Source organism: Megalops cyprinoides, chromosome 5, assembly GCF_013368585.1.
Source record: "Megalops cyprinoides isolate fMegCyp1 chromosome 5, fMegCyp1.pri, whole genome shotgun sequence".
Classification (NCBI taxonomy): Eukaryota; Metazoa; Chordata; class Actinopteri; order Elopiformes; family Megalopidae; genus Megalops; species Megalops cyprinoides.
In genome coordinates, this window is record NC_050587.1 from 24,946,245 (window position 1) to 24,974,078 (window position 27,834).

The window sequence follows — 27,834 nt, forward strand, 5'->3', positions numbered from 1 at the left end:
TTCTGTGATGCAATGTGATCATAATTGAAAATAGAGCTGCTGCTATCAGATTACACTTTGATGTTTTCATTTATAATGGTACATTGAGAGAGTATTTTTTTTTCTGGAAGGAACAAATACACATTGCAACAAGATGTGCTCAGTCATAACTTCACAGTTCAGTCTTGTCCTTGCCACTGGTCCTTTGAAATACAGACTATATTTTAGGCCTACATTATTGTGTAGACATCTAATTATGACGTTCATATTGTTATGAACATCGCAGCAGAACGTTTTATAGAAAGATAATTGTTTTCCCTCGTTGATACTTCATCAGAAAATCTTGCCAGGACATACCAATTTATAACCTTGTGGTTGACATCACTGTAAGACAGTTTGATAACTGCTCACAACTGGCCAGAAATCAAAAGGTAGAAATAATTAGCACCAAGGAATACATGCATTTGGGTCAGTGAGGGAATTATACTTATTTTGGAGTTTCTATGGCAACAGGTGCTCTGGGACCCCCTCCAGTACTCGTTTCGTTTCGCTGTGACTACCGGTTGGCAGTGTAGGCGAGGTTGTAAGGTGCTCGTTCAAAGGCAGCTCACTTCCTATATTCAACAAAAACGACCATCGTTTCATAACACGTATCACAGCTTTCTGTTGCAGCCACAGTGGCAAATACACAATTTACTCTTCTTGAAAGAATGCAACAAATAGTTACCAGTTAGCTACCTAACGGCAAATCTGTCATTTTGTCGACCCCATGCCCTTGACAGCCATCTTTAGTGCACGTGGCTGGCGCATACTACGGCACGAAAGCTCAATCAATTTAAAATTGAAAATTGTTCTGAGGCGTTTCAATCGTTACGTGCCATTCTGCCACTGCACCAGAAATACTGCGCTCACATACTCGCGGCTCATGACAGTGACCACAGGACTGAATACGACGCCGCCTGTTGGTAGGAGGTAAACCAGCCAGTTCAAGTCGAGGGATGGAATACCAAGCATCGCTGTAACTGTCGAATCGTCAGTTTTCTTAAATGATGTGAAAATAATACTCGCGTCGAAGTGTATTGCTTCAAAAGAATGATCCACGAGTCTATTATAAAATGCAACGAGTAGCCTGATAGTTTGGTTTCTAATAAACGTATTTTAACGCCTTTATCGAGCCAGTGTATACAAACAATATACAGGCATAGAGGCAAGTATCTAAAACATAAACAAATAACCAATTTCAGATAGATTTACACACAATAACGCCACATACACAATAAAGAATCAAAATATCTGTAAACCTGTCTAGAACTTTGAGGGGAGGCACCTCGGACATCCGTGTACTGTTGCAGTTAGAAAATAAACGAATAAGCGATTCGTGGTTTGACGGTGCCTGGGCTGTGAGAAACGCCTGTGGCAATGAAAAGCTTGTGCGCGTCCCAGGACCGACAGCTCCTGGTATCACCAAGGAAACCGACGCTTCATCCGGAAGTGGTCTTCTGAAAACTAGCTAGCGCGTCAACTAGCTCAAGATATAAAAACGCTACCTAATTAGCTGCGTATTTGTCTTGTCTAATATAACCATCTCTGTGAATTCTAAACACATCAGGCTAACTTTATTTAGCTAGCTAAACCGATTTCTAGAATGAAGAAATTATGCTTTCCAAGTAACGTATCAGTTCGCCAACAATTTAACGTTAGCTTGAGGCCAGATGATGCGTGTCATGATGAAAGGGTGGTTTCATGTTAGTAGCCATCTAGCTACTTAGCTAAACTGCCTTCGACTGTTCATTTTTATTGTCATGTATGAAACTGTTCTGTAGCCAGCTAACGTTAGCCGTTTTTCTTGAAAACTAAAGTAACCGTTGAATTATAGCCATGTTCACGGATGAAACATTGGAAACAGTGGGCGCAGATTCGTTGTGGAGAAAGTCACGTCAGTTCGAACACGATTCGGTAAGTTATTTAGCTAACTGTACTAGAATTGCTGTCTTAAACAGTTTCGTAGCCAAAACAATCATTTGGATAATTGCTAAGGTGACTCTAAGTAATTAACTTAGATCTAACCGTGTACAAGTGCTTGAAGTAATGTTAAATTGCTATCTAGCTAGCTAACATTACAGCTAAGTCTGCCAGATATATTTTAGCTCTGAACTAGTAATACTGCTCGTATTGAGAAGCAACGTGGCTAACCTCATATGATCAGGCCTTCTGTTTTAACAGTTAGATACACTAGCTAGTTTCCTAGCAGATGGGGCAGTAGCCTGCTGTTGAGGCTAGCTTGCTAAACATGATAGTTGATTGCTCCAGTAAGTAGAGAAATATCCAGTTCTTGTAATATGTAACATAGTCCACATAAGACACGTTGGATAACTATGTCTGCTAATCAGATAAGTAACGTGTGTAGGTATGTAGCTGATGGGCGGGTATTCTTGTAGCTAGTTAGTGAATTAAAACATTCCAGTTGATTGCACCAATAGATAAATATCCAGTTCTTGTAATTTGCAAGGTAGTCCAGATAAGTCACCCTGGATAAATAAATTTGCTAATAAAATAAATAATGGAGGTAGAGAACCTCTAAATATGTCTTGAACGTAAGATCATGACATGCTTTGCTTTCCGTTCTTGTTTGAATTCAGAGAGGCTGTCAAACAACGGCAATAGAGAAGGTTGAGACTGAAGCCCAGGTCGTCTGTTGCTCGGAAAGTGGCACCCAGACGGATCCAGACGACCACCACATGCACAGCCTTTTCTCGAGCCATGAGCATCGTCCAGACTCGCCCGGACTGAGGGATTTTTTGCATCGGGTCGAAGATACAGTCATCAGGGAGTTGACAAAGAATGCAAAGAGCCACGCGTTCGACGGCTTCGAGGTGAACTGGGAGGAGCGGAATCAAACGGTGAGATGAAGGACAGATAGATACCCATCATCTTCCGGTACTTTCGACTTACCAGCCAATGTTTTCGTCTTTGGGCATGTCAATTGAAGTTAACCTGTCTTGTCTGTCTGTCTGTCTGTCGGTCTGGCTGTCACTGTGTGCAGGTGTCATGTGTACATCGCCTGCAGCACAGCGAAGCTCAGGAGAGAGGCCTTCAGGTGACAAGCCTCACCTGGAGCAGCACAGGCTCCGTAATCGCCTGTGCTTTTGGCAGGTGAGGGTCCCTCACTATCTACCAAACATTGTCCCTGTTAGCTCAGTGCCATACTGTTTCAGCCAGCCCCTGGAAAAGGTCCCTTAGGCTCTGCGTCTAAAGGAAGAGAACATAACCCCTTCTGTGTCCTCCTCTAGGGTTGATGACGGTGACTGGAGCACAGAGAAATCCTTTGTGTGTACCTGGAACCTGGATCGCAGGGGTCTGGATGAGAATCGTCCAGATGTGGCAATAGACGTCTCTGCAGCTGTGATGTGTCTGGCCTTTCACCCATTGCGCCCATCTCTTATAGCAGGTACTGCATTCTTGGCCCCATAATGAACTGGGATTCTGAGCGGTGCATCTAGCATGCCTCTTTCAAGAGGCACCCGCTGTTCCTCCTCCCTCTCCGTGTCTGCAGTGGAACTGTAGCCCCAAGCCCCTCTCCCATCTTTCTGTGTCTGCATGGGAACCGTAACCCCACCCCTCCCCGCTCTTTCTATGTCTGCAGGGGGATTGTACAGCGGGGAGGTGATGGTCTGGGACACCAGTCGAACCCAGGACCCTGTGTTGGCTCAGACAGGCATGTTGGCACATACCCACAGGGATCCTGTCTATCAGGTGCTGGTCCTGGTCCTGGCTGTCTGTCACTTCATGCCCCTCCATTTGGTTACACTGTAAACTGCTAACACACATTTCTGTTTGTGTGTGTTTATAGGATTGTGTGCATTTATATATGTATAATAATGTGTGCCTCTGTATGTGTGTGTGTGTGTGTGTGTGTGTCTGCAGGTGTGCTGGGTTCCATGGGGTATAATAATGTGTGCCTCTATATGTGTGTGTGTGTGTGTGTGTGTGTGTGTCTGCAGGTGTGCTGGGTTCCATGGGGTCGCAGAGGGGAGCTTGCAGTTCTGAGTGCCGGCACCGAGGGCAGAGTTCTGTTGTGGAACGTGGGTGTGGACGGGAAGCTGGGGCTCAGCGCGGGGTACGCCCTGGTCAAGCAGCAGGTGCCCCACAGCGGCACGCTTAGCAAGGTGGGCCCCTCTGAACTGCACTGCTTCAGGCCTGTGGGTGTTATCTACCTGTCCTCGTCTCCCTGTCTCTTCTGTCCCTCAGGTTATCTACCTGCCCTCCCTTCCCTGTCTGTCACTTAGACATATAAATAAAGCTATGTGGGAAAGAGCAGAGACCCTATCCAGCCATTCCACTTCAGTGATGGTTATCTCATCTAAAACTCCATTCCCTGAAATATTCCAATTGAGAGCTTGCTTGGAAGAGCTTTAAAAGGCCCACAGCATTAAGTATTTTTTAGTAGGAAAATGGAAGTTACTAATAATACTAATACTTCAAAAATAAAAATGGATTGGGGGGGGGCGATTTAAAAAAAATCTCAAAAATCTCATTGTGGAGATAATCAAAATGTTTCTTTTTTCTATGACCTCTTAATCATGTGCAAGTGAGGCAAAATGTTATGGCCTGACCATTGAGGTCTCACCATAATAGAACAGATCACACTTGTGGGCTTTGAATGTTCTACTCTGTAACCTGTAGCTGGTGTAGCTTTTAATAACTGATCATACTGATAATCATATCTGTTTATCACAGGCGAGGTTCCTATTAGTTTTCTTTTACCTTAAGTGTATGGTCTACAAAAATAGAGTCACTAGGCTTGATAAATTTGCTCTTAACATTTGTCATTGCTATCACAAGACCAAGAGGACCAATGTTTCTACCCTTTTCCTCTTTATCATATAGTTATTTTGTGAGTTCTTTCATCATGTTAATGGCAGATTAATTTTTTTTCTTCTAATTCATAGCATAGGTAACTGTAAGGTGTTCCATCAGGATGTCTCTGTACCTAGAGAAGCACAACTGAAATGCATGATGCTGTGTCCAGATACAATCACTTGAACCGCCGTTCCTTTAAATGGCATGTCCTCATTAACTCACACTATGTCTGTGCAATGTGATCTATCACCATTCCTTAAAAGTGCTGTAGTGAATATACTTTGCTTTATTGATCAATTTTATTAATAGGTTTAGTGATGTTGCTCTCCGTGCTCTGTGAGTGTGAGCTTTAACCACTCTGTGACTTTTCTACTTTGTGAATGGATACCTGTCGTCCTTTTCAGGCCAGAGGCAGCGGCTGTGTGGGCATCACCTCACTGGCTCTCTCCCCCTGGGACCCAGACATGTTCCTGGTGGGGTCTGAGGGAGGCCTGGTGCTCAAGTGCTCCTTCTCCACTCAGACTGTGGCAGCAGCTGAGATTGCCACAACCTCAGAGGGAGAGAGTGTGACCCTCCTCGCCCCAGCACAGTTCTGCTTTTCCCCACGCTGCGGGCCCGTCCATTCCCTGCACTGCTCCCCATTCCACAGGTCAGAACCACACACCCACTCAGTGATTAAGGAGCAGGGCTTGTAACCGGAAGGTTGTTTATTTGGCGCTCATGTGGAGCACTGTCATTGTGTAACGATTGGAGAGTGAGGCTTCACAAACCTTATAATGTTGTCAACTGCAGACTCATTTGGACCAAACAAATGACTTTTCTTGGTTGAAATGGCTGAGCAACACATGATAGCTTCAGCCACTCTGGCATTCATTCAGGTTAATTTGTGTTGTTACACAAGTTGTTTTGCATGAGTTGCTTTGGTCATGAATAGATGAATGGATAATAATGTAAAAATATCAGTCACTCCTGGGTGAGGTCATCTGCCAAACAAATAAACAGAAGTGATGTCAAGTAATGGAACAGTGGTCTCTGCAGAGGGCAGGGCCTCCACTGTTTCAGCCAGTGAAATGAGCATTTTGAAACATTTAAACATGATGACACAAGCGGCCTACATTTTTATGTTTTGTCAGGTGAGTTGATGTTTCCAACGCCAGTGTCCTTGAAGAGAGATGACTCATGTGGCCAGCGTATTCCTTTATATGCTGTATATTTGTGTGAATTTGGACTTGTAACTAAAAGCTTACAGGTTCAAATCAATGGCTGGGGCACCGTGATTGTGCCGATGACCAAGGCTCTTATCCCTGTTTGCTTCGGCGAATATATTCAGCTCTATCCATAAAGAAAGCAATGCTAAGGATCCATGCTGAGCTGATAAATAATGTGATTTCAGGTGCAGTTTGTCACTTAGGTATCACAGCCCTGTAGGCTGGGTTGATCTGGTGAAAATGGGAGTGCTCTGCTGTACACTGTAGTGGTTTGTTGAGCACATATTCGTCGTAGCGATGTCGCTGAGTGTGTGCTCAGTATAGCAGTGTTGTTAAGCATGTGTTGCTTGTAGAAGGGTTGTTAAGTGTGTTTGCCATAGCGGTGTTATTGCATGCGTGTTCAGCATATTGTGTTTGTCTCCCTCACTATTCCCCGTATATAGGAACCTGTTTCTGAGCGTTGGCACGGATGGCCTGGCCCACCTCCACAGTCTGCTGCAGCCCGAGCCCCTGCTGTCGCTGCGGGTGTCCGACTCCTATGTGTTTGGGGTGCGCTGGTCGCCCACGCGCCCGCTGCTCTTTGCTGCTGCCACAGGGCAAGGTACAGGCACACATCCCCCCCATTTCCCCATTAATGCACCTGTGCTGTACATCTGTGGCTTTACATTATTCAAAATGAAGCACATTTCAATTAGATCACACCGATCATACTGCCTGTGGTCCTATGATATTAATTATGATATTAATTAAAATTATCTCGGGTGGAAATCCCCCCCCAGTATTCTCAGAAAATGGATTACTCCTATGCTTCAAGTATCTGCTGTTCTGTTTAGTTCCCAGCAGGCTTACGTAAGCATCTGCAGCTATTTATACAGGTGTCTATTTTTTCCCTACTTCCTGTACTTAACATTTTGGAAATTAAGTGAGAAACATGCAAGATGCATTCATCTTTTTATCTGTTATCTAATTATCAGAGAACATAGACTGTAGGTGGACTTTTAAACTTTGCATCTGAAACCTCCCTCAACTGAATGTCACAGTCCTTGTTCTGTTCCTTCAGGGTTGGTGCAGATTTTTGACCTGGGACAGAGGTCCTTACGGCCAGCTGCTGTTATCGATCAGAACATCAAGGGACAGCCTGTTTATTGCCTGGAGTTCAACCCACGGCAAACCCATCTCCTGGCCGCTGGAAATGCAGATGGCACGATCAATATCTGGCATCTGAGCGCAGAACTAACAGAGCAGGGGTCCAGAGAGGCTGCGCAGCTGGAGCAGCTGGCCAATGAGCTGGCAGAGTGAGGTGAGCACCCTGAACAACTGGCCAATGAGCTGACACAGAAAAGTGGGCAGGCTGCACAGCCAGCCAATGAGCTGGCAAGTAAGGTGGGCAGGCAGTGCAGCTGGAGCAAATGGTCAGTGAGCTTGCAGATTGAAATGAGGGTTGATCTGTACAGATGGCCAGTAAACAGTGACTGACTTGGTTACCCCACCTTCCTGTTTAACTAAAAAGCATTAACCTAGAGCAAAAATAATCACATAATCATGTTTTGTATGGTGGCAATGTAGAATGCAGGACTTGTTACCAGAGTGTTAATTCCCTGGGGTGGCGTGAATTCAGTAAATATCTAGCTATATGAGTGGATAACATGTCTATGTTACACATTACACAGCTAATGTGTTAGCTGTGTGAGGTACCTGATTGCTGTCACTAGAATGCAATAAGTTGCTGTACAGTTGCACTAGCTTAACACTAAGTCAGCTTGGAATGTGTCATTGTTATTGAAACAATGATCCATCTCTACATCCACGACATGTGCTCATTGTATAAAAGATGGTTCAGTTTGTATGCTGAAAGAATTCTGAAATGTATAAATAAATAAAATGAAAAGAATAGCGTCTGGTTGTTTTAGAGAAATAACCATACAGAACGACCTTCCCAGTTTGAACCAGTAGCGTTTAATTAAGCACACTGCAATCTTCTAAGTGGCGTTATCGTTATCCTTTGTATGGGTTTGAAACCAAGCAAAGCACATTAACACCTAAAACACCACAATAGAATGCTGACAATTTCACGAGGCTATTGTAATAGAAGCACACAGACAGACAGACAGCTGGAGCTATCGAGTGCAAGAGGAGAACGCAGAATCATGCTAATAGGCTGTGGGGAAAACGCATCCCGATTGGTCACTGGCGGGTAGAGGGGGGGCGGGTCAGTTGACGAAGAGCGAGCGAGTGAATTCGACAAAGTCGAAGGCTGATGGCATCTCGCGACCCTTGCTGTCCAGGTAGGGTTTCATGTGAGAGATGCAGTAGTCTGCCTGCTCCTTTGTCAGGTTCTGCAGAGGATAAAATAAAACAATGTTGTTTTAAAAAATTGGTACCTCGTCTTACAGTGGTAACACTTTCTAAAGGATCGTCCATAAGGACTACAAAAACTACGAAACGCCTTCACAGGCACTACATAGGCTTTCATGAACTCATGGACTGTAACAGCGTGGGCTAAATCTGTGTCCATGTCAAATACAATTTTACCGTGATATCTCAAATATGAATTCCATGGTAATATCATTTTTAACATGTATAATACCATGACCGTCATGTCAGTTAGCACAGCCACTGTTAATGTTAATACAGTGCTTATGAAGTTAGAAGTAGTTTCAAGTAGATCTGTAGTGAGGGTATATATGGAGTGAAAGCAGGGACATTGTGTTATTATAGTCATAATTAAAACAAGTTGTACCTGATACAGCTCTTCCTTGGTGACGTATGGTTTGTTCTCAGCGCTCAGGGCTCGGAAGGCGCTCTCAATCTCCTCGCTCGACTTGACGTTCTCTGTCTCTCGGCTGATCATGAAGGCCATGTACTCCTGCAGGGACACCTGGCCATCCCTGGAAACACACCGCCGGAGACAGAGACACACAGAAACACAGGCCTTAGATAACACAGCAGCTACATCACATAAGCAATTGCTTCACCAACACCCAGCCATGTACATTTCATCCATCCTGTTAAAAGTCGCAAAAACAAAGGGACAATCACATGCCCTTTGCTAAACCTAGAAGAGCTGGAGGTAGTAAGACCTTCTTGCAGTTGCAATCCAAAAGCTTTGAAAGGTCGTAAGGTAGTCTAGAAGCTACCGAAGAGGTTATAAATATCTTAAACAGCTGAATATCTCATGTTATGAAAGCAGGAAAATTAAGACCATTCAGAGTTCATCCTCGGCCCTACACTTTGTTGTGGAAGCATGTGGCCACACCCGCAGAGGATGAATCAGAGGGGAAGATCTGCTTACACAAAGACCTTCAGAAGAACAATCTCAAAAAACAGTAGCTACAGTTCCTCAAAGCAAAACAAAGAATGACTGAATCCAAAAGTTATGCAGTTTTTTTTTCATTTTCTTTATACAGAAGCAAAATGCTTTCTAAATGTTTCTATCTGATGAGGACCTCTGTGTAAACATGTTGCAGGCTGCTGCAAAGCAGGTTTAAAGCTGTTTAGCTGGTGTTCGGTTTCCCTTGTTTGAGCGTTGCTTGGTGTTACTGATCTTGAGCCATGAAACAGAAATAAATGAAGTCTCCTCTGTTAAAAGAAAGCTCTCCTGTTCACTTTTGGTTATTTAAAGATATTTTAAAACCACAATCCATTTTAAAATTGCAGAAAATTAACATAATGTTTTAGAACAACAGGAATTATTTGATGAACCACTCCTCCAGATTGCTGAGAGTTCTGACCTGTTTGGATCCACTGTGTCGAGAATGGACTCGAACTCCAGGTCGGACTCGCCCTCCTCCACCATGGGCAGGTCATACCCCAGCGAACGCAGACAGGACTTGAACTCCTGATGGTTCAGACGTCCAGTCTTTTCCTTGTCAAAATGCCTGCAAGGAAAAACATCCAGTGAGAATGAATGAAGGCTCAGGAAATTGGAGAACAGCATGTTCTTATTGTCTACAGGTTTGTAGCCAAAAGGGTGCCAGTTCAATATGCAGGTGAGGCAGGTAAATATCTTTGTACCATAGAGTTAGATTTGCTTGAACTGTTTCAATAAAATACCCTGCGGGATAAATGGCTAATTGCATGCATTCAGGCTTCATGTAGTTGTGTTGTGTAGTGGTAAAAGTGCCGAACTTGCAACCAAAAGCCTGCAGGTTAATTTCCAAGGTGAGGCACTGAATTTGTTCTTATGAACAAGGCACATGAGCTGAAATATTTCATTATCTGTTCAGCTGCACAGATGGATAACATGAGAATGTAGGACACCCTGTGTATGCAAATAAATTACAATAAAAGAACTGATCTTTACAGAGACATCAGCTCAAACAACACAAAAGTACTACAATGTGTAACAAATACACAAAAGAGTGACACTCACTTAAACATCATGCTGAATTCTTTGAGGGCCTCCTCTGTCACACCAGTGGTGTTCCTATAGGAGAAGCGGAGCAGAGATTTATGTAATTGCACAGTAATTCCATTTAAACCATACCCATATGTGAGACTGTATACATATATCTTTTTGACACTGTTTGTAGTATGGGTGACAGTGTAGGTATTTTAAAAGAGACTGTGTGTGTGTGTGTGTGTGTGTGTGTGTGTGTGTGTCTGAGAGAGATTCACATAATTACATATAATTACACGTAACACAAATCAAACTAAAAACAACAGTGTTGTGTGTTCGTGTGGCTATGTATGCATGTGTTTCTGTGTGTACAGTACATGTGATCGCATCAGTATGTTGGAGAGAGAGCATGTGTCTATGTTTGTCTGTATGTGTACTTGGGTGTTTACTTACTATGGGTGAATGTGCATGTTTGAGTGCATCTCTACTTGACAGCGTACCAGTACCTATTTGTGTGTACATGTGTGGCAGTATTACAGTAACACATACACACAGTCTGTCTATCTGACCTGGCCTGAATTTGCTGTTCCAGGTTGTGCTGCATCCTCATGCCCAGTTGGTCCAGCTGGTCCCATTGCTGTGCCAGCCCCACCGTGCTGTGCTCTGTGTACTTGTTATCCAGGATCAGGGCCTCCTCCATGGCCGCCCCCAGATCCTCAATCTTCTTTAGCTGACTGCGCATGGCCCGGATCTCCTGGTGCTTACGCTGTGGAGATACACATAGATGCAGGCACACACATACACACACACACACATATACCCACAAAACATGCATATACATATACATGTACATATACATATACATACACACCCATCCAGCCATTAAGCAATGGCTGAGGCCTACCCAAATATATCTATATTCAACAATAACACAGACAAATACACACAATGCTCTCTCTCCCTCTCTCTCTCTCCCTTTTTCTCACCTTAGTAGCCTCCAGCTGAGATTCCAAAGTTCCAGATTCTTCCACCATACAGGATCTGTGTGTAAACACACACACAGAAACACACACACACCAAGGACAATGAATAGAAATAGTGGGACAACGCACCAACCACACCCACAGATGGCCACACCCATTTCAGTCTTGTACCTGGATGGTCAGGGAAGTTTTAATTTTTTAAAAAAAATATCTATAGATACAGAGTACTAGATCAGACAGCACTCTAAATTCTACCTTACATTTAAATGACCTTTTTATTGTGAACACATGAATAAACGCAGACATTACAAACCTACTGTAGTATACTTCCCTGTTTAAAGGGAGTTATTCCTGTCCACCAAGACTGCCTAGTGTATCAGGCTTTCAAGAGCTGCTTTCAAAAATTCTGAAATTTTACAGACAATTTTCTGAATTTCTTAGTTTTTTTTATCTTTAATTAGTCTAATTGTGTCAGGTGATGCTGAAATAGGGTGTTCACCATGAATTGGGAGTTAGAGGATGTCAAAGAATGTTAAAGTTCAAATGGCAGTAAGAGGATAAAATTAAAACCCAAAGTTACCACATGTTGGAAGCCAAGTGCAGTTTTCCTGAGGTAGGTACCAAACCAACCCACCTGAGATCAGCCTAATTTTTTTATTTGTTGCTGGGGTGAAAGAATCTAGTTTGCACAGCTGACTAAAAAGAAAACGCACAGTTCCAAATACACACACACACACACACACACAAATGCACACAAATTCAAATACACAACAAACAAAACTGAAAGAAACCTTCATGAATAGGATTTTCCGCTTCACTACCTCAAGACTTACCTGCAGGATTTTGGGCTGAGTTGTGTCAGAATATATTGTTTCCCAGAATGCACTTGGCTTCCCTGTCTCAGTGCCCAATCAGTACATGCTGATAAAAGCCAGCTCATCACCATGGTAACCCATACCATGCCAAATTAGGGTCACTGTGTTCAGGGCTGGAGACTGTGTCACATTTTGTTTTACACACCAACCCCAAAACAAAGGGTCTAAGTTTCCACTCAATAGCATTTGTCATTGCTGTGTTTTGTCTGAACGGGAGATGAGAGATTAAACCAGGGTTGTCCAGAACATTCTGAAGACGTATTGTTTATAGTTTTGGGAAAATGTTTGCAGGAATGACCTACAGTATAATATACGCTGACAGCCAAAATGAATTACCACACACAAAAATGCATGGCTATACTGTAGCAGTGCTCTGGGACCCAAACTGAACAATAGGTTTGAATCCTTTCCTGAGGTTGGAGTAGGAAGGCCACTCTGGAGGAGCAGCATAACAGGATAATGCCACTTGCCATTGTGCTGGCAGTGTAAAAGTGTGGTTTGAGGAGGAGAGCTTTGAGGTTATAAACTAGCCCTCACAATTAAATGACTTCAACCCCTGTCTCCTCTGCAGGGAGTACTGGAGTGCAGTAAATACTGCATAAGGAGCACTGCTGCAGGAACCACCCCACACTTTGTCTTAATGTAAACCAGGAGAGGTATGCTACTATCCCTAAATCTGAAGGGTCTCTACAAGTTCTCAAATTACTACATTTTTTGTATGTGGTATCAAATATGATGTCATAATACAATTTACCATTGCCAAGCTATGGTACAGACAGGCAAGTAATTATTATTGACTGCTAGTGTATATGCTAAAGACGGTTATAGGAATCACAGTTTCCACTCCTGAATTTGATACACACAACCCCAAAATAAGAAAAGTCTCCAGGTGAAAAAAGAACCACCATACACTCCTTAGTATGATACTTAAATAGGCAGCTCTGAGGGAGTAAAGCAGCTGGGTCAGGAATGTAGGCCCAGTTTCAGGAAGTCACAGTGCAGTGAGTGTTAGTACAGAGGAAACTGAGAGCAAGGAGCCAAAATGGAGGGGGATTTAGACTCAAGTGCATGGGGAGGGGAGGGAACCTGGAGCATGTGACTTAAGGGTGGGAGGGGGCAGACGGAACCATGGGATGTGTGTGAGAGGTCAGAGCTGGGGCTGGGGGGGGAGGGGGGCTAAGGAAACCAGGAAGCAGGACAAAAACCTTCCAGAGAGGTCGTCACCGACTTCGTACTGATAGACATGGATAACCCGGCGATAGGCTATGCTATTCAGAGAAGGGAGGAGGAGAGGAAAGGAGGAAAAAACAGAGTGAATGCCAAAAATGGGAATGGCAAAAAATTAATTTAAAGACACACAGACAGCGAAATGAGATCAAAGTAACAAAAAACATCCCACCCAGCTCATGAGTTATGATTAAACGAATGAGAAGGAAGAAAAGAACAGAAAGAAAAAGATACATTGAGAAGGAGTTATCTGTTCACATAAATATGGCGTTCATCGTAATGTTGACGCTGGAAAATTAATGCACGTTGCAAAGAGGGTCTGCTTGAATGCAACTGGTCCCTCAGTTACCATGGTAATATTCAGAGTCAGCCATTTCACTGAAGTATGTATTCACCACATTGGAAAATGGGTGAAATTAGAAACAATAGCTTCATGGGCGATGCCTATACATTAGTGCCACACCTGTGCTGTCACAGGATAATCAGCATGGGACAAGTAAGAACAGCCCTCCCTGCTACCACTCCCAACTACCCACAGATCCGCCAATCATTTATGATCACCATTTTTTCTCCCTCCACACATTGAAAGAACAGCATTTACAGCTAACACACAGCACACAACACAGAAAAGAGAGGAAACGGTGATATTAACCCATCCAGAAGATATGTCCTGATTAAAAAAAGCGATCCGAGCATCAGGGTAGCGGACGAGAAAAAAGAGAGAGAGAGAGAGAGAGAACAACGGTTAAAACACATATCACAGTGACCACGTCATTGTGGTTCCTTAAATGACAGTTTGACAACAGCCACATGTACACTGCAAATGAACCGAACAACACTGGCAAGAAACCCCATTTTTCTTTATCAAAAAATGGGCCACAAGCTACTTGTGTAGTTGTGTTTCCGCCATGGCAAAGCATGCTGCATTACAGTCATTTCTAATCGCAATGCACAAAAGGTGCTGGCACACAGTGCGAGACAGGAAAGGGACATTTAAGCACAAGAACAATGAGATGGAGAGGTCTCTACTCTCCGAGCTTGGCTCTTCATCAGCACTGCTTTTGTTCACTGTTTCAGTAAACATCCACCCATGTAAATATATAATGTAATATAATATAATATAATATAATATAGTATAATATAATATAATATAATATAATATAACATATTATACATGTAATGACAGTTCACTTATCATGGAATAAAATACAGATTATTTAAATTTTGCAGCATGTCAAGTCAAATATCTATATGCTAAATTTGTCATATGTCACAGTGAACATATGGAATACCAAAGCTAATTGTTAAGGGAGAGCTACTCTAATCTCATCAGCTCTCTGGAGCCCCCTACCTGGTCTCCTGCAGCCACTGGTGAAAGGCGTTGGCATGCTGTGCAAACTCCTGACGCAGTTTATCATTCTCCTCCTGGCGGCGCTGTTCCTTCTGCAGCTCAAGCTCTCGCTCCTGGACACAGCCAAAGAAAAAGAGTAGATCAAAAATATTTTCAATGTCTCACACACACACACACACACACACATACACACAACTGATGCTGGATATAAATCTATAAATGCATGCTTCTATATACACAATATCTCCTGTTAAAAAAATCACGCCTGGATGGAGGCAATGTCTTTTAAAGTATATTAGAAAACCTTCTGGGGAGCAAAAACCATGTGAAATTTTTAATGTATATTATGGTTTACCCTCATAGATAAGATGCACACATCAGTGTGGACACAAGAGGCCATTAATCTTCCCATTTCATTAAAGGTTCACCTTCATGAGGCAGATAACGTGCCCAGCCCCCTTCCCTCCCAAATTCTGGCCTCACCTTGATGATCTTCTGCAGGTTCCTCCAGGTCTCCTCCAGGGCTTCCATGGTGAACCAGGTGTAGGGGTTGGACACCACCTGGTAGCTGCGGATCTGGCGGTCCAGCTCGGCCAGCTGGTTGTAGTCGGCCTCGGCGGAGCTGAGGGAGGAGCGGAAGGCCTCGTGAGCATCGCGCAGGGCGCGGATCTCCTCCAGCGAGTTGCAGCGCACCGGGTCCGTCAGGTCCTCCTCTGCGTTCTCGAACCAGCTGTTGAAGGCCGACGCCTTCTTGGCGAAGGTCAGGAAGAGGTCCTCTACCTGGACAGACGGGCGGACAGACACAACCCATGAGGACGCTCAGGTTCTGTTGTGGTTACAGTGCAGACAAAAAAGTGACACACTCAAGGCTGTTACAGGGGTCCCATTCAAATCAAATTTAGATTCCCTGTGACTTTTCAATGACGGTTCAATAATAAATATTAGATGAAAATTATTCTTTTTATTGCCGAAAGAGGGCTACCTTGAGGGTGGCAGTTCTGGGGAAATACTTCTATTCTTTCAAAATATTTTGTATCTGTATGGACACATACACATATGTACATACACACCTCACGCTCCCACCTTTCAAACACACTTGTCCATCCTCGACATCACCTTCTACACATACATACATACATACATACACACACACACACGCACACACACACACTGTCTCCTACCTTCCTGAAATGCTCCTGAGCTTCCAGCAGCTTCTTCTTGCGGGCAGCGGAGTTGGAGAGCAGCTGGTTCCAGCGCTTCATGAGGGCGGCGTGGCGGTCCTCGATAGCGCGAGACTGCACGTGTTTGGCCGCCAGCAGCTGGTCCTTCAGGGCGGTGATGTTGGTGATGCCCTCCTGCTGGAAGGCCTGCAGCCCAGCGTCAAATGTCTCCTGCAGGGCAGGGCCAGCGAGGCAGGGGGGCGGAGCAGGATGGTGCAACACAGGGCGAGGTGGGGAAAGGGGATATGATGCAGGGCAGGAATATGCAGGGCAGATGGCAGATGAGAAGTACAGTGGATACAGACAGAAACACAGAATAACATAGTTAGCTTGATCTTAGATGCTAATCAGGGTAAGGCCTGATTAGTACTTGAATGGGTGACTGCCTAACAAAGCCAGATGTAGTTCACTGTGTCAGGGTGGCCTCAATGTTATGGGGTTGACTCCCAGGTGGAGCGCTGCCTTAGGGCTTTTTATTAAGGTACTTAAACTAAATTGCTTCTTTAAAAGTACCGTACTGTACAAATTGATATTGTGTACCCCACTGTACAAATTGATACAGTTACACAAAAACAAACAAAAGCCTTTGAGAATACAAGCATATGTCATCGAGAATTACAGCTGAGTGCACCATACCTGTTTGGTGAGAAGTGTTTGGACAGAGGAGAGATCGCGGCCATAATCGTCAGTCTTCAGACTGTTCTCTTTCTCACCTGCCAGGACCCAAGGATGGCATGTTTTTGAAAGTCATTAATGCTTCTTTTACAAAACAGATGAAGTTACTACAATTACAAAGTGTCCTGGGGTAAACCCTCATAATTACCCATATTTTTAAGTTCGTCAGTATTCTATGGAATGTGACAAAGGCATTATTCGCTACCTCAACTTCTGGGACTTCTGTCTTTCATGAAGAAAATAAGAATGTAAAATGTATTTTTTGTACAGGAAATCTTTCATTGATAAATAAACCAAGACTAAAACCAACCCCCCCACCCCACCCACCCCGCAAGTCTCAACTATGCCTCCCTACACACCAATCCAGGACTCCACCACATCGGCCTTCCAGTTGAACTGCAGGAAGGCAGAGTTCTCGTCCAGCTTGGCCTTCCTCTGGGCTGCTGCCTTCTGCAGCTCTGTCACCTTGCCCTTAAGGGCCTTCATCCTGGCACTGATATTGTCTGCATGGTGGTTTTTCTGCAGAAAGGTGGAGAGAGGCCATTTCAGCAATCCTCAAGTTCTGTTGAATGGATCCTAAATCTTTTTATTGAGAATAAATAAGTAGATTTGTTCTGGCAGAGGATACCTTCCCAGGATTCTTAGAGAGATTCAAAATTAGTTTGTTGACATATGCTTGGTCTGTTTTTAATTCCCAATATGTTACAATGGATTCAAAGGCCTCAGTCCTGACATGTTATGTCAGACTGAAACCTCTCAGTGTAGTTTGGATGTGAAGTGTGAGGCTGGACCCTCGATGCCATGCTGGATGTGGGGCAGCAGTGTAGAGTGATGAGAGGGTTGCATGTTTGAATCCCGGGGCAACACAGTTCTTGCACCCTTGAACATGGTCCTTAGCGGAAAGTTGAATTAAACAGCTGTATAAGGGAGACTGCCGATGTGCAGGCTTGCGTGTGCGCATGGAACTGTACCTTCTTAATGAGCTCTTCTCCATTTGCACACACGTCGCTCACTCGGTCTCTATGCACTGTGAAGTCTGTTTCAAATGCCTCATGCTTCTTCAGTAAGCCCTGTGCAACAAGCGCATTCGAACAGGAGCTCATTACAGAGACAATTCATACTATATTTCTCAATGAACTTATACAGACAAGAAACAGAGAAAAACAGACAGACACAAAGCAGGGTGTACACAAACAGAGCGGGGTGTGTAGAAAGAGCAGGGCATACACCATTCTGTCCCCTCACCTGCACGGCTGCCAGTGTGTCTCCATAATCCTCGCTTCCAACCAGGTTGAGTTTCTCATTGATCCAGGCCTCCTCCTCCTCCACATTCGCCACAAACTGCTGAAACTCCAGAGACTCCTCCAGCCTCTTGCCCCTATAATTACCAGCACATACACACGCATACATACAGAGGAACACAGACCCATTGGAGTGCTCATTAAGGCAAACATAACTTTAATAAGTACATAAATATACACAACCTCACATAAGTAACTGACTGACTAATGTTATTTTAACACACCACACTTCTCAGGCACTCTTTAGATTAAAACATAGCAGGGACAGGAAGCCCACTGTCAGACAGAGTCAGAGTGCTGGAGAGTGCTCTATATTTTACAGAGAGAATACTGTTTATGTCACAGAGAGAGAGAAGTGAGTGTTGTATCTGTGAAAAAGAGACCAAGTGTGCAGAATCTGGCCTCACCGTGCCGCAGCCAGGTCCTTCAGCTCCTTCCAGTGCTCCACAAACTGGGCCAGTCTCTGCTGGATCTCTTCCTGCCCAATGGTGTTGTCATCGGAAAGCTTCCTCCCTGTGTCCAGCACAGACTGAGGGAGAAAGACAGAGCGGGGTAATGTTGAGAGGACTAGACATGTTACCAGAATGCTGCAGGATCTAACCCATAGTGGGGGAACTGCTCTTGTAGCCTCAGTCTCTCCCACATCTCTTGTCCGGCAATTTGAATGAAGATGTATGTAAAATATGAACCTCAAATGAAGGCATCTTCTAAGCAAATGAACCATTTAAAACCGTGTAAGAGAGGATACGTCCAGTTCATTGTGAGCTACTGCAGAAGAGGACTGGAAATGCTCACTAGGAAATTGCAACGTCAACCCCAAGTGTGCTACACCACTATTGTGTTTCAGGGGCATACCTGTGTAGCTATGGCTTTAGGAATGTTCCTGCATGGTCATAGTTTTGGGGGTTTTGTGTATAGCTCTGCTTTTAAGAACATACCTGGATGGCTCTGGTATTTGTGGTGTCCCTCAATGGGAGGCACAGAATTCTGTTTTCAATGTCTTATCTGTAGGGCTCTGATTATATGGGCATACCTGTACAGAGGTGCACTTGTATAGGAGCATACCTGTATTGCTGGCTCGTGGGTGCCCAGCTCAGCCTCCAGCCTCTTGTGTTTCTTCCTCAGGTTCTGCACTCCAGTCAGATCACGGCCATAATCCTCTGAGCTCACCAGCAGCTTCTTCTCTCTGCAGGTGGGGGAGGATTAGAGACCAGAGCTGAATCATCAGCTAAGGGGCCAGCTGGTGAAAAACCCAGCAAACCACAACTTACACTTCATTTCAGCTGACTCCATTATGACATCACAATTTTCATTCCATTACCAAGCATGTGAAAGCTAACACACTCTCCAACAGGAAAACAACCTGTTGACATAAAGTTGACATAAACTCCCTAAAATCAACTGCTGAGTTTGTCTCAGACAGCCCAGTCCATCAATAATCACTCAAAGTAACAGACTGAGATGCCGGACAACAAAATCCCACTCTAAGTAACAGCCGCAAACTCCATGGGGCGCACTCACTTGATCCAGGACTCCTCATCGTCCAGGTCCCTGAAGAACTGGTGCAGGCGGTGGGACTCGTTGAGCTTGGCTCGGCGACTGGAGGCCATGTTCTGAATCTTGGCAAAGCGGGCATTGACAGCATTGCGCTTGTCCTTTACCAGGGTGGTGTCAAAGGCATCACTGGACATCAGGCTGTCGGCCTGGCTGTTCAGGTCTTTCAGACGCTCCTGCGAGGGGAGAAATAGGGGGAAGGCAATGCATTACAGCCCCCAGAAACACTGATCTCAGATCAGCACTCAGCATGACAGCAGATAGCATTCTGCTCTTTTTCCCCCTACCCTCTCCTACTAGCAACACTGATCTCTGATATGTGGTTGACGACTATTTGCCCTCAGCAGCTCTGATCTCAGATCATTTCTTGACAAGCAGCTACGAAAGTCCTGAACACTGACTTCTGGTCTTGCTGGGGAAAGGTGAAGGTAAGGAGGCAATGGTTTATCCCGAAAAGACAGAGGTACTACCTCATGGGCAGAAATGTCTGCCTCTAGAAGTTGATGTTTCTTCAGAAGGTTGTTCACAGAGGCCAAATCTTTCCCATAATCCTCAGAGGCAAGCAGAGCTTCCACCTAGGTGAGGTAAAGAGTAAGAGAGAGACAGAAAGAAAGGGAGAGAGAGGGAGACCTTGTTAAATTACACTAGAAATTCATGTGGAAGTTTTCTCCATATTTTCCCTCTGTAAAACATCTAGGGTTGTGCAGCAACGCAATAGTATTGTACAGTCCTGTGCTCTGTGCAGTCTGTATGTGTGCTATAGCCAACCCAAAAAATCATAAGAATGTAAATTTGTAGGAGTGGAGTTTAAGAATGTGGCTGTTTTTTGTTGTTGTTGTTTATATACCTAATTACATATACGGCAATTGGGCCCTCTCCTGACAGAGCAGTTTAACTACTTCCTTATGAGTTTCACCTCAGACAGCCAGAAGTCGAAGTCCTTGATGCCAGTGTTGAAGTTCTGCTGCTTGTTGGCTTCCTTGAGCTTCTGGCTCTTCTCAGCAGACTTCTGGACCAGGAACTGCCACTGTTCATCCAGGGCTCGGAGACGCGCCTGAGGGAGTCACACACAGTACAGGTGAGTTTCATAATTTTCAGCAACAGGAAAACCATCAACCACATTGCTGTGGGCCCACACTGTATGTCTAACTCACTAAAGGTGAAGCCACACAGATTATGTTTCTAACAGTTCCAATCAATTACAGGTGGGATGAAAGATATGCTACAACTAATTTTGAACAATATACTCATCTACAAATTTCTGATTGGCAACTTTGTCCTGCTGCTATATAGTCAATATAACTACCTTGCCTTTCAGCTGTAGCAGACCCAGCTGATTATAGATATAGTGTATTAGATTGGTAGGCTACTGGATGAACAGAAAATTCCTTTTGCATTCATAAATACAACCTTTACAAACTAAAACGCATAGTATATGCCAAAGGAACAGCTATTGGGTGAATGCAGTTAATAAGCCAACTTACACATTTATTGATAAGGAGGTGAGATTCTGATTCCTTCATGGCACACATTAAACAAAGACTTTCATACAGTAAGACAACCACATAACGGTAATAAGACATACACACCAGGCAGGGCTGAGCCCCCGGGGGCATTTTACCTTCACAGCATCCTCACTCCCTGCACAGGCGCCCCTCTGTATGAGGGCGTTGCCTGTGTCAATGACACCGCGGATCCTGTCTGCGTTGGCGTGCAGCTCTGCCTCGAAGGCCTGGTGCTTCTGGTGCTTGCTCTGTTTTCGTCACAGTGAGGGAGGGAGGAAGAGTCAGAGCAACCAAGCAGAGAGTAGAGTCACAGAGACACTCATGGAAGGGGAGCTATAACATGTCGTGATATTCAACAGCATGATGATCATTGCATTACATTTCTGCCTGCTTAGTCAGCTTCTGGGTTGTAGGTATATAATAGGATGTTTTTAAAGGTCCTCAGTGTTGAAACTGTAATTGTGTGATTGGAGGTATATAGCTCATAGCAATCTGATGTGTGTGTGTGTGTGTGTGTGTGTGTGTGTGTGTGTGTGTGTGTGTGCGTGCTTGCCTGATTTTATGCCATAGGGTTGAGGGGGTGAGTGAAGAACTGTGGTAGAGGTGACAAGGCATTTGAACAATGAGGTAAAACAATGTAACAAAACAAGAGACAAAAAAGCTACCACTACTGACACACACTTCAGACTACAGACAAGACACTACCACCGACTGACGAGACATCTGAGAGAACGAGGCAGCGGAGACATAAACCCAGGAAACACAAGGGCATGTTTCTGGCACGCCAAACTTCGTTCCACACATCTACACTTCATCCAGAGACTGACACAGGGAGGAGGCAGAGAGAGACGCTCTACATTGTCCTGCATCTAACCCCATGTTAGCTGCTGTCATGGAAAAAATCTGCCTGTGGTGATGGAGTGCAGTGTGGATGGCTGCAGTGTCCACAGGCCTCGGTTCTGCCTCCACTTTTGATTAGTGACTTGATGGCAGGAAATAACCTCACACACAGAAAACTCTAGGGCAGGATTCACATATTCAGACCTTCAGCCTCAACAAATGACCTTATTATGAGCCCCAAGGGGCAGCATTATTAAAGGCTGACAGCAGCTTTTAGCAAGTACTAATAGCTAAGTGTGGGAAGATTTTTGTGGAATGATTAGCACAGTGTGCTAAAATTTGGCCAGATCATGTTGTTGTCCAGAAGATCGTTAGTGTATACCTGAAATAATCTTACATATCCAACTGTCCTTACATTGTTTCAATTTTTATTTTTTCCTCAGATTTTAGAGTACAATGCATTTTTGCCAATAAAGCCATCATCAATACATTTTCCCACACCTGCTGAAGATGAAACTCTTACTGTCTAACTGGTGAGAGTCAGAGAGACAAAAGTCTTTCATTATGATCAGTCACACAAGAATCCCTGGGAGATTGGAGATCAGAATTGATGGAGACCAGAAAATCACCACATTATTCATACCATTTCCTACTACTACATATACTACTAATCAACTCTGTTTTCTAAAAACCATGATAGAGTATGAATCATTGGTCACTGGGGCACCTTCCTCTGTGATATTAGTGTGTGGAACGAGTTTAAAATAAAAACAGTATTGAAGCTGCAAACATTCCGACAGAGTAATGACAGCCACATACCCAGCAACTGAACAAAGATACTTGCTTGTGAGGTAAAGCAAAAATACATTTTCAGACAAATAAACCTTCAAATAATAAATAAATGGCAGATAAATAAGGAATAGCAAGCGCTTGTGTGACGGCAAACACGAAATAGACGAGGGAGCATCTGGTGGGACTAACTGCATGTCTACAGACACAGCAAAGACATGGACATGGGACAGAAGCACACCCATGTTAGTGTTCTGACTCGCTACTCAACTTACCAACAGTTTGGACAGCTGAAAACAGACAGCAGAGACAAAGACATGTTCAGTTTGTCATTCCGATCCCGAAACAGAGAAGGGGAAGTGGACGTTATTAAAGGGAAAATCAGATGATCTCCAGTTTTAAGTTCTTCACCATTTAGAGCAGGAAAAGATCTATTTAACATACAAGAGTCTTAATCAAGAGTTAAAAGGGTTCAACAGGTAAAAGTGCTTGCTGGAGGGGGCTGGCTCCACCAGGGGTATAGGGGAGGAGAGGTCACTGTGGGGATGGTTTTGTAGCTAAACATTGTCCCCTGCTGGTTGGTCTGGATAGTGGCACAAGACAAGAGGAGAGCATTAGTCTTGACCCCCTCCGCATTAAGTTTAATGAAAAGATTACACATTAAAAAGAGTTTAAAAAATGTTGGCTTTTTAACCCTTGATTAAGACTGCATGCATTCAGTTGATTAAATAACTTATGAAATGACAACAATCAGGTTTACCAGAGTCTTTTTTCTGAGTTACTCTTTTAAATTGTTTGAGGTATACAGATTAAATCAGTGAACCAACACAGTGGAGTAAATCAAAGGAGTGTTGCTGGATTCAAGGGCCGCACCTGGATGTTGGTGGGGTCCTTGTAGGACTCGTCCGTGGCTGTCTGCAGCTTCTCGCTGATCCAGGCCTCGATCTCGTCCACATCGCGACTGAACTGCTGCAGCGTCTGTGATTCGCCCAGCTTGGAGCGCTTCTCGATCATCTGCGCCTTCAGGCGACGCCACCTGCCATATGGAGCAAAACCCAACACGTTGAAAGCCGTGCTCTTAAGAGAGACATTCTTGATGGCAGGGCGGACTGCCTAACAAAAAGGTCAACCTGGGTGTGCCTGGGGTCAGTACATCCTGTGAGGGGATGAGATCACTCACCTGTCCAGCACTTCGTTGCGCCGGGCAGCGATTTCTGACTTGGCATAGTGGTCTGCTCCAATCAGCTGGTCAGCAAAGGACTGCAGGGCAGCTATCTTCTCCTCCTGCGGGGTGACAAAGCATGGGGGAAATCAGACAGAAACAGGTGAACAAGTGATTAGGAGGCTGACCTTGTCAAACAAGAAGGTTTTATGTTCGGTGGGACGCTTCAAGAGCATCATAGTACCTTTAAAAAAGGAATTCAACCTGGATAGTTTCGGTAAATATCTAGTCATATGCCTAAGTGGATAACATGTGAAATGTTACTACCAGTGGAGCCCACAGGGTGCACTCATGATTCATTAGAGATATATTTTGTAAGAAAAAACGTATTCACCTCTGATAAATTATCTTCATTTGATTTTCGGTAGTCACCTTTTTCACAAAGAGCACTTTCTTGTGGGCTCTTCAGACATGTTTTCACATCCTAATTTAAAATTAATGACTGGGAGCAACCCTTAGGACACAGCTTGGGGTGTGTAATTGGGGGGAGGCATAACCCCTCACTTAAACATTAAAGGTCTAGTTTTACCAGTTTTAACATTATTATTAGAGTGGGGTCAGGCAGACTGACCTGCACATTGATGGCCTTGTCGAAGTCTTCGTGCTTTTTGATAAGCGCCTCCACGCTGTCCAGGGAGTCGCCCTTATCATCGCTCGCCAGGAAGGCCTCCCGCGCAGCCATCCAGGTCTCCGCCTGCTCGCAGTCACGGTTAAACAGCTAGGTGGACACACAAACACACACACGCACACGGAGTTAATCCACATGCCACAGCATCAGCCGGTCTGTACCCTGTTCAAACTCAGCAGCCCTACATTGAAGGGATGCAGATTTGACACCAGGGTTTTTCTTGCTTTGGTAAAAATATCCAGCTGTATGAATGGATTCAGTGTAAAATGTGAGTTGTGCATGTTACCCTGGATCTCTCAGCTAAATAAAAACTACTCTACATTAGTCTTAAAGTACCCTTAATGAAGCTTTTTCTGCCTTGTACTAAAAGAACACTTCACCCTCCAACCCTAGAGAAAGGTATTTAACATCAGTAAGTATCCACCTGTGTGAGTGGACAGCTTTACCTATAAGAGTCATCCTAGAGGAGAGCTACTGCTAAACATAGCAGTCACATAAACTCTTAGAGTGACATGAGAAAGTGTCTAAAGGCAGCAATGTTATTATTCTTCTTCTGATGGTCATTTATAAATTTTATGTTTATGATCTTTAGTTCACTCTTCACCAATACATCTGTCTGTGCACACTTGTGTCCTGTTGCTCTTTTTCCCATTTATTCTTTATTTACAATCAACAATGGAAGGGAGTAAACAACAGACGTCAAGCTGCTCTCCAAAGTCCATTCCTTAATGAAGAAGTTTAGATCCCATTCACACAGCACACAACTGCAGTGTACGTATGTATGCATGGGGAATATTTGTGTATAAGCACAAGGGTGTGTGTGTGTGTTGTGATGGTGACTGGGTGCACCTGCAGCTCCAGACACTGATCCAGGATCATCCTGCGCTGGACCCAGGCCTTCTCCAGGTCAGCCCGCTCCCGGTCCAGCTCCTGCAGTTTCTGCTGGATCTCAGGACTGGCGTAGTGGCCGCGTGACAGCAGCTCCTGCCCGAACTGCTCAAAGGCCTGGAAGGTTCCGGCGCGGGCATCGATCTCTGTGCGGTGCTCCTGCGGGTCACATGACAGAAAGTGTTTGGCTCACCCATATGGAACTGTAGGGTGGAACTACAGTCTAGGCTGTCTACAGTTTACAAAGAAAGCCACCAAACGGAAGGACCAAAAAACATCCTGTCTAATGTGTGCCGTCTCTAGTGTGCTGTGTACTGACTGGGTCTGATCCAATAAGTGCTGTGTGTACTGTTGGCCCAGTGTAGTCTAATCCAGTTTACAGTAGGTCCACAATAATGTGGGTCCAGTCTGGGATGGGGCCTTATTTCAGGGGAGCTCCTGCAGGGCTCAGCCTCAGGCTGGGCCGTGTTGGGTGTGGCTTGAAGATAGTGTACCTGGTGTCTCTCCAGCAGAGCTTCAGCTCCAGTCACATCCTTAGCCAGTTCCTCCGAGGACACGAGTCCCCTGATCCCCTTGACCCAGGACATCAGGTCCCTGTGAGGAAGACAGGGCATGTATGGACCCTCTGTGATACACACGATTCACGCCCCATCTTATTGCTCCAACCCTATTTGCTCCTCTCTCACGCACAGTACACAGTATTCTCACTCCTTCTCACATACCCTCTCCATGCTCCACTCAGGGAGACTATGTCACGCCAATCCTTACTCCCCTCCCTTTGGTGTTAAACACGTTCTTCCTCTGCTCTCTCCCCCCTTCTCTCTCTCTCCCTCCCATACCTGAAGTCAGTGAGGAAGCGCTGGAGGTCATGGGAGTTTCCAAGTTTTTCCTTGCGCTGGTCGGCTCGGCCCACAAGGCTGGTCCAGGCTGTGTTCAGCTCGCTGCGCTTCACTTTGATGTCCTCCTCAGCCTCTGGGTGGGACTGTGTAAGCCGATCTGCTGTCTCGCCCAGAGATTTTACCTGCAGAAAGAGAATATTTTGAGACCTATCAATACCTGTACACTCTACAGTCTGATCACTATTTACGTGAACACTTGCATCTTGCATTTTTTGTAAAACTGACAGTGTGACTACTACTACTAAAACGGACACACAACACACCGTGTGCGCGTTTGTGTGTGTGTGATTATGTGTGTATGAGCCTCACCTTGTCTCCAAGAGCTGCCAGGTCTCTCTCGAAGCCCTCATGCTTGCGCTGCAGGGCCTGCACGCTTGCCAGGTCATGGCCGTAGTTGTCAGTGTTCAAAGCCTGGTTCTTCTCCTCGATCCACTCTTTGGTCTCATCAGCATCCCTGTAGAGGAGGCAGGAGCATGGAATGTCATTGAGTGTGCACTGCATCTGTTAGTTAGGCAACTACAGCAACAAAGTGGTAACCCTTCACTCACTTATTCAAGGGGAAAAACAAACACCTTGAAACAAAATGAATGAACGGTCCAATTGACACAATGCAGTCACTGTGGAATCTCACAGGTCATCCGTGCTCCTCAGCAGGGTTAAGGTGTGTTTCTGTGTGTACCTGTGTACAGGTGTGCACAGTACCTGTGGAATCTCTGCACCTCGTGTGCGCTCCCTAGAAGATTACTCCTTTCCTCCGCCAGCTGCTGCAGACTCTTCCACCGATCATTCAGGTCCTGCCAATCACAAAAGAGCAACATTTCCACCAATCAGAGGCCCAGCTGTGCTGCACCTATTCATGATGTGTTAACTAGATGAAGTTTCAAATGTGAATGTGGATGTGTAGTCTTGTTATCTCAGTTTAGATTCAATCTGATATACAAACAGCTTCTGGTTCTCTAACTGAAGCAGTATTTCTGATGATGTAATACAACAGACTGGGATGACAATGGAATGAGGACACAGAAGGCAGGTGTACAAGTACACAAATAAACACTGCATATAAGAACGAGATTAGTCACAATAGCAAACGCTTCAGCAAGTTGGGTCAGCATTAATAAGGCATGGTTGGGTCAGCACCACCTCCACTGATACAATGAGCATGCATTTTATTCTGTCTTCTTTACCAAATGTTGCCTAAGCCACACTTAGGTTTACATTTGTGAACATCCAAAAGGATTTTTTTCTAAAATAATATTAATTAAACTGTCAATGCACAGACTGTAAAAAGTAAAAAAAAAACAATTTAACAGCCAAAAAACACATAGACTGACATGACCCGCTGGGAATGTGATAAAGATGAGAACTGTAATCGGAGAGAATCGGTGGATGAACCCAAGAATGGTGCCATCCATGTGCTACTAGTAACTCATAAAGATAACCTTGAACCTTGAACCTTGAACCTCAGTGATCTGAACCAATGACAGATCACAT

At 44.5% G+C, this 27,834-nt stretch overlaps 2 protein-coding genes across 4 annotated transcripts in view; one reads left to right on the forward strand and one right to left on the reverse strand.

Annotated features, from left to right (window-relative positions):
- Nucleotides 1–1,463: 1,463 nt before the first annotated feature.
- dync2i2 (dynein 2 intermediate chain 2) lies at nt 1,464–7,850 on the forward strand. Its single transcript, XM_036529753.1, has 9 exons — nt 1,464–1,935; nt 2,619–2,879; nt 3,023–3,132; nt 3,270–3,427; nt 3,623–3,732; nt 3,981–4,145; nt 5,244–5,488; nt 6,491–6,648; nt 7,108–7,850. The coding sequence occupies exons 1-9, from the start codon at nt 1,858–1,860 to the stop codon at nt 7,344–7,346; spliced, it is 1,524 nt and encodes a 507-aa protein (XP_036385646.1). The 5' UTR covers nt 1,464–1,857; the 3' UTR covers nt 7,347–7,850.
- Nucleotides 7,851–7,989: 139 nt separating this feature from the next.
- Nucleotides 7,990–27,834, reverse strand: part of LOC118778272 (spectrin alpha chain, non-erythrocytic 1-like) — a 44,410-nt gene continuing 24,565 nt past the window's right edge. For 2 of the 3 annotated variants that reach the window (XM_036529734.1, XM_036529732.1), the window contains 29 exons: nt 27,046–27,137; nt 26,653–26,797; nt 26,284–26,465; nt 25,939–26,038; nt 25,406–25,603; nt 24,500–24,646; nt 23,887–23,990; nt 23,580–23,742; nt 22,982–22,996; nt 21,194–21,325; nt 20,489–20,626; nt 20,043–20,147; nt 19,540–19,748; nt 19,084–19,204; nt 18,426–18,547; nt 17,963–18,095; nt 17,689–17,787; nt 17,077–17,236; nt 16,679–16,755; nt 16,004–16,213; nt 15,306–15,602; nt 14,823–14,935; nt 14,124–14,141; nt 11,373–11,427; nt 10,956–11,152; nt 10,420–10,473; nt 9,779–9,925; nt 8,788–8,935; nt 7,990–8,383 (listed from right to left, as the gene is read on the reverse strand). In XM_036529734.1, the coding sequence (XP_036385627.1) occupies nt 8,258–8,383; nt 8,788–8,935; nt 9,779–9,925; nt 10,420–10,473; nt 10,956–11,152; nt 11,373–11,427; nt 14,124–14,141; nt 14,823–14,935; nt 15,306–15,602; nt 16,004–16,213; nt 16,679–16,755; nt 17,077–17,236; nt 17,689–17,787; nt 17,963–18,095; nt 18,426–18,547; nt 19,084–19,204; nt 19,540–19,748; nt 20,043–20,147; nt 20,489–20,626; nt 21,194–21,325; nt 22,982–22,996; nt 23,580–23,742; nt 23,887–23,990; nt 24,500–24,646; nt 25,406–25,603; nt 25,939–26,038; nt 26,284–26,465; nt 26,653–26,797; nt 27,046–27,137 (3,807 nt within the window). In that variant the 3' untranslated portion in view covers nt 7,990–8,257. Of the gene's footprint in view, nt 8,384–8,787; nt 8,936–9,778; nt 9,926–10,419; nt 10,474–10,955; nt 11,153–11,372; nt 11,428–13,449; nt 13,513–14,123; nt 14,142–14,822; nt 14,936–15,305; nt 15,603–16,003; nt 16,214–16,678; nt 16,756–17,076; nt 17,237–17,688; nt 17,788–17,962; nt 18,096–18,425; nt 18,548–19,083; nt 19,205–19,539; nt 19,749–20,042; nt 20,148–20,488; nt 20,627–21,193; nt 21,326–22,981; nt 22,997–23,579; nt 23,743–23,886; nt 23,991–24,499; nt 24,647–25,405; nt 25,604–25,938; nt 26,039–26,283; nt 26,466–26,652; nt 26,798–27,045; nt 27,138–27,834 lie in introns of all 3 variants that reach the window. The other variant, XM_036529735.1, reaches the window with a different exon arrangement.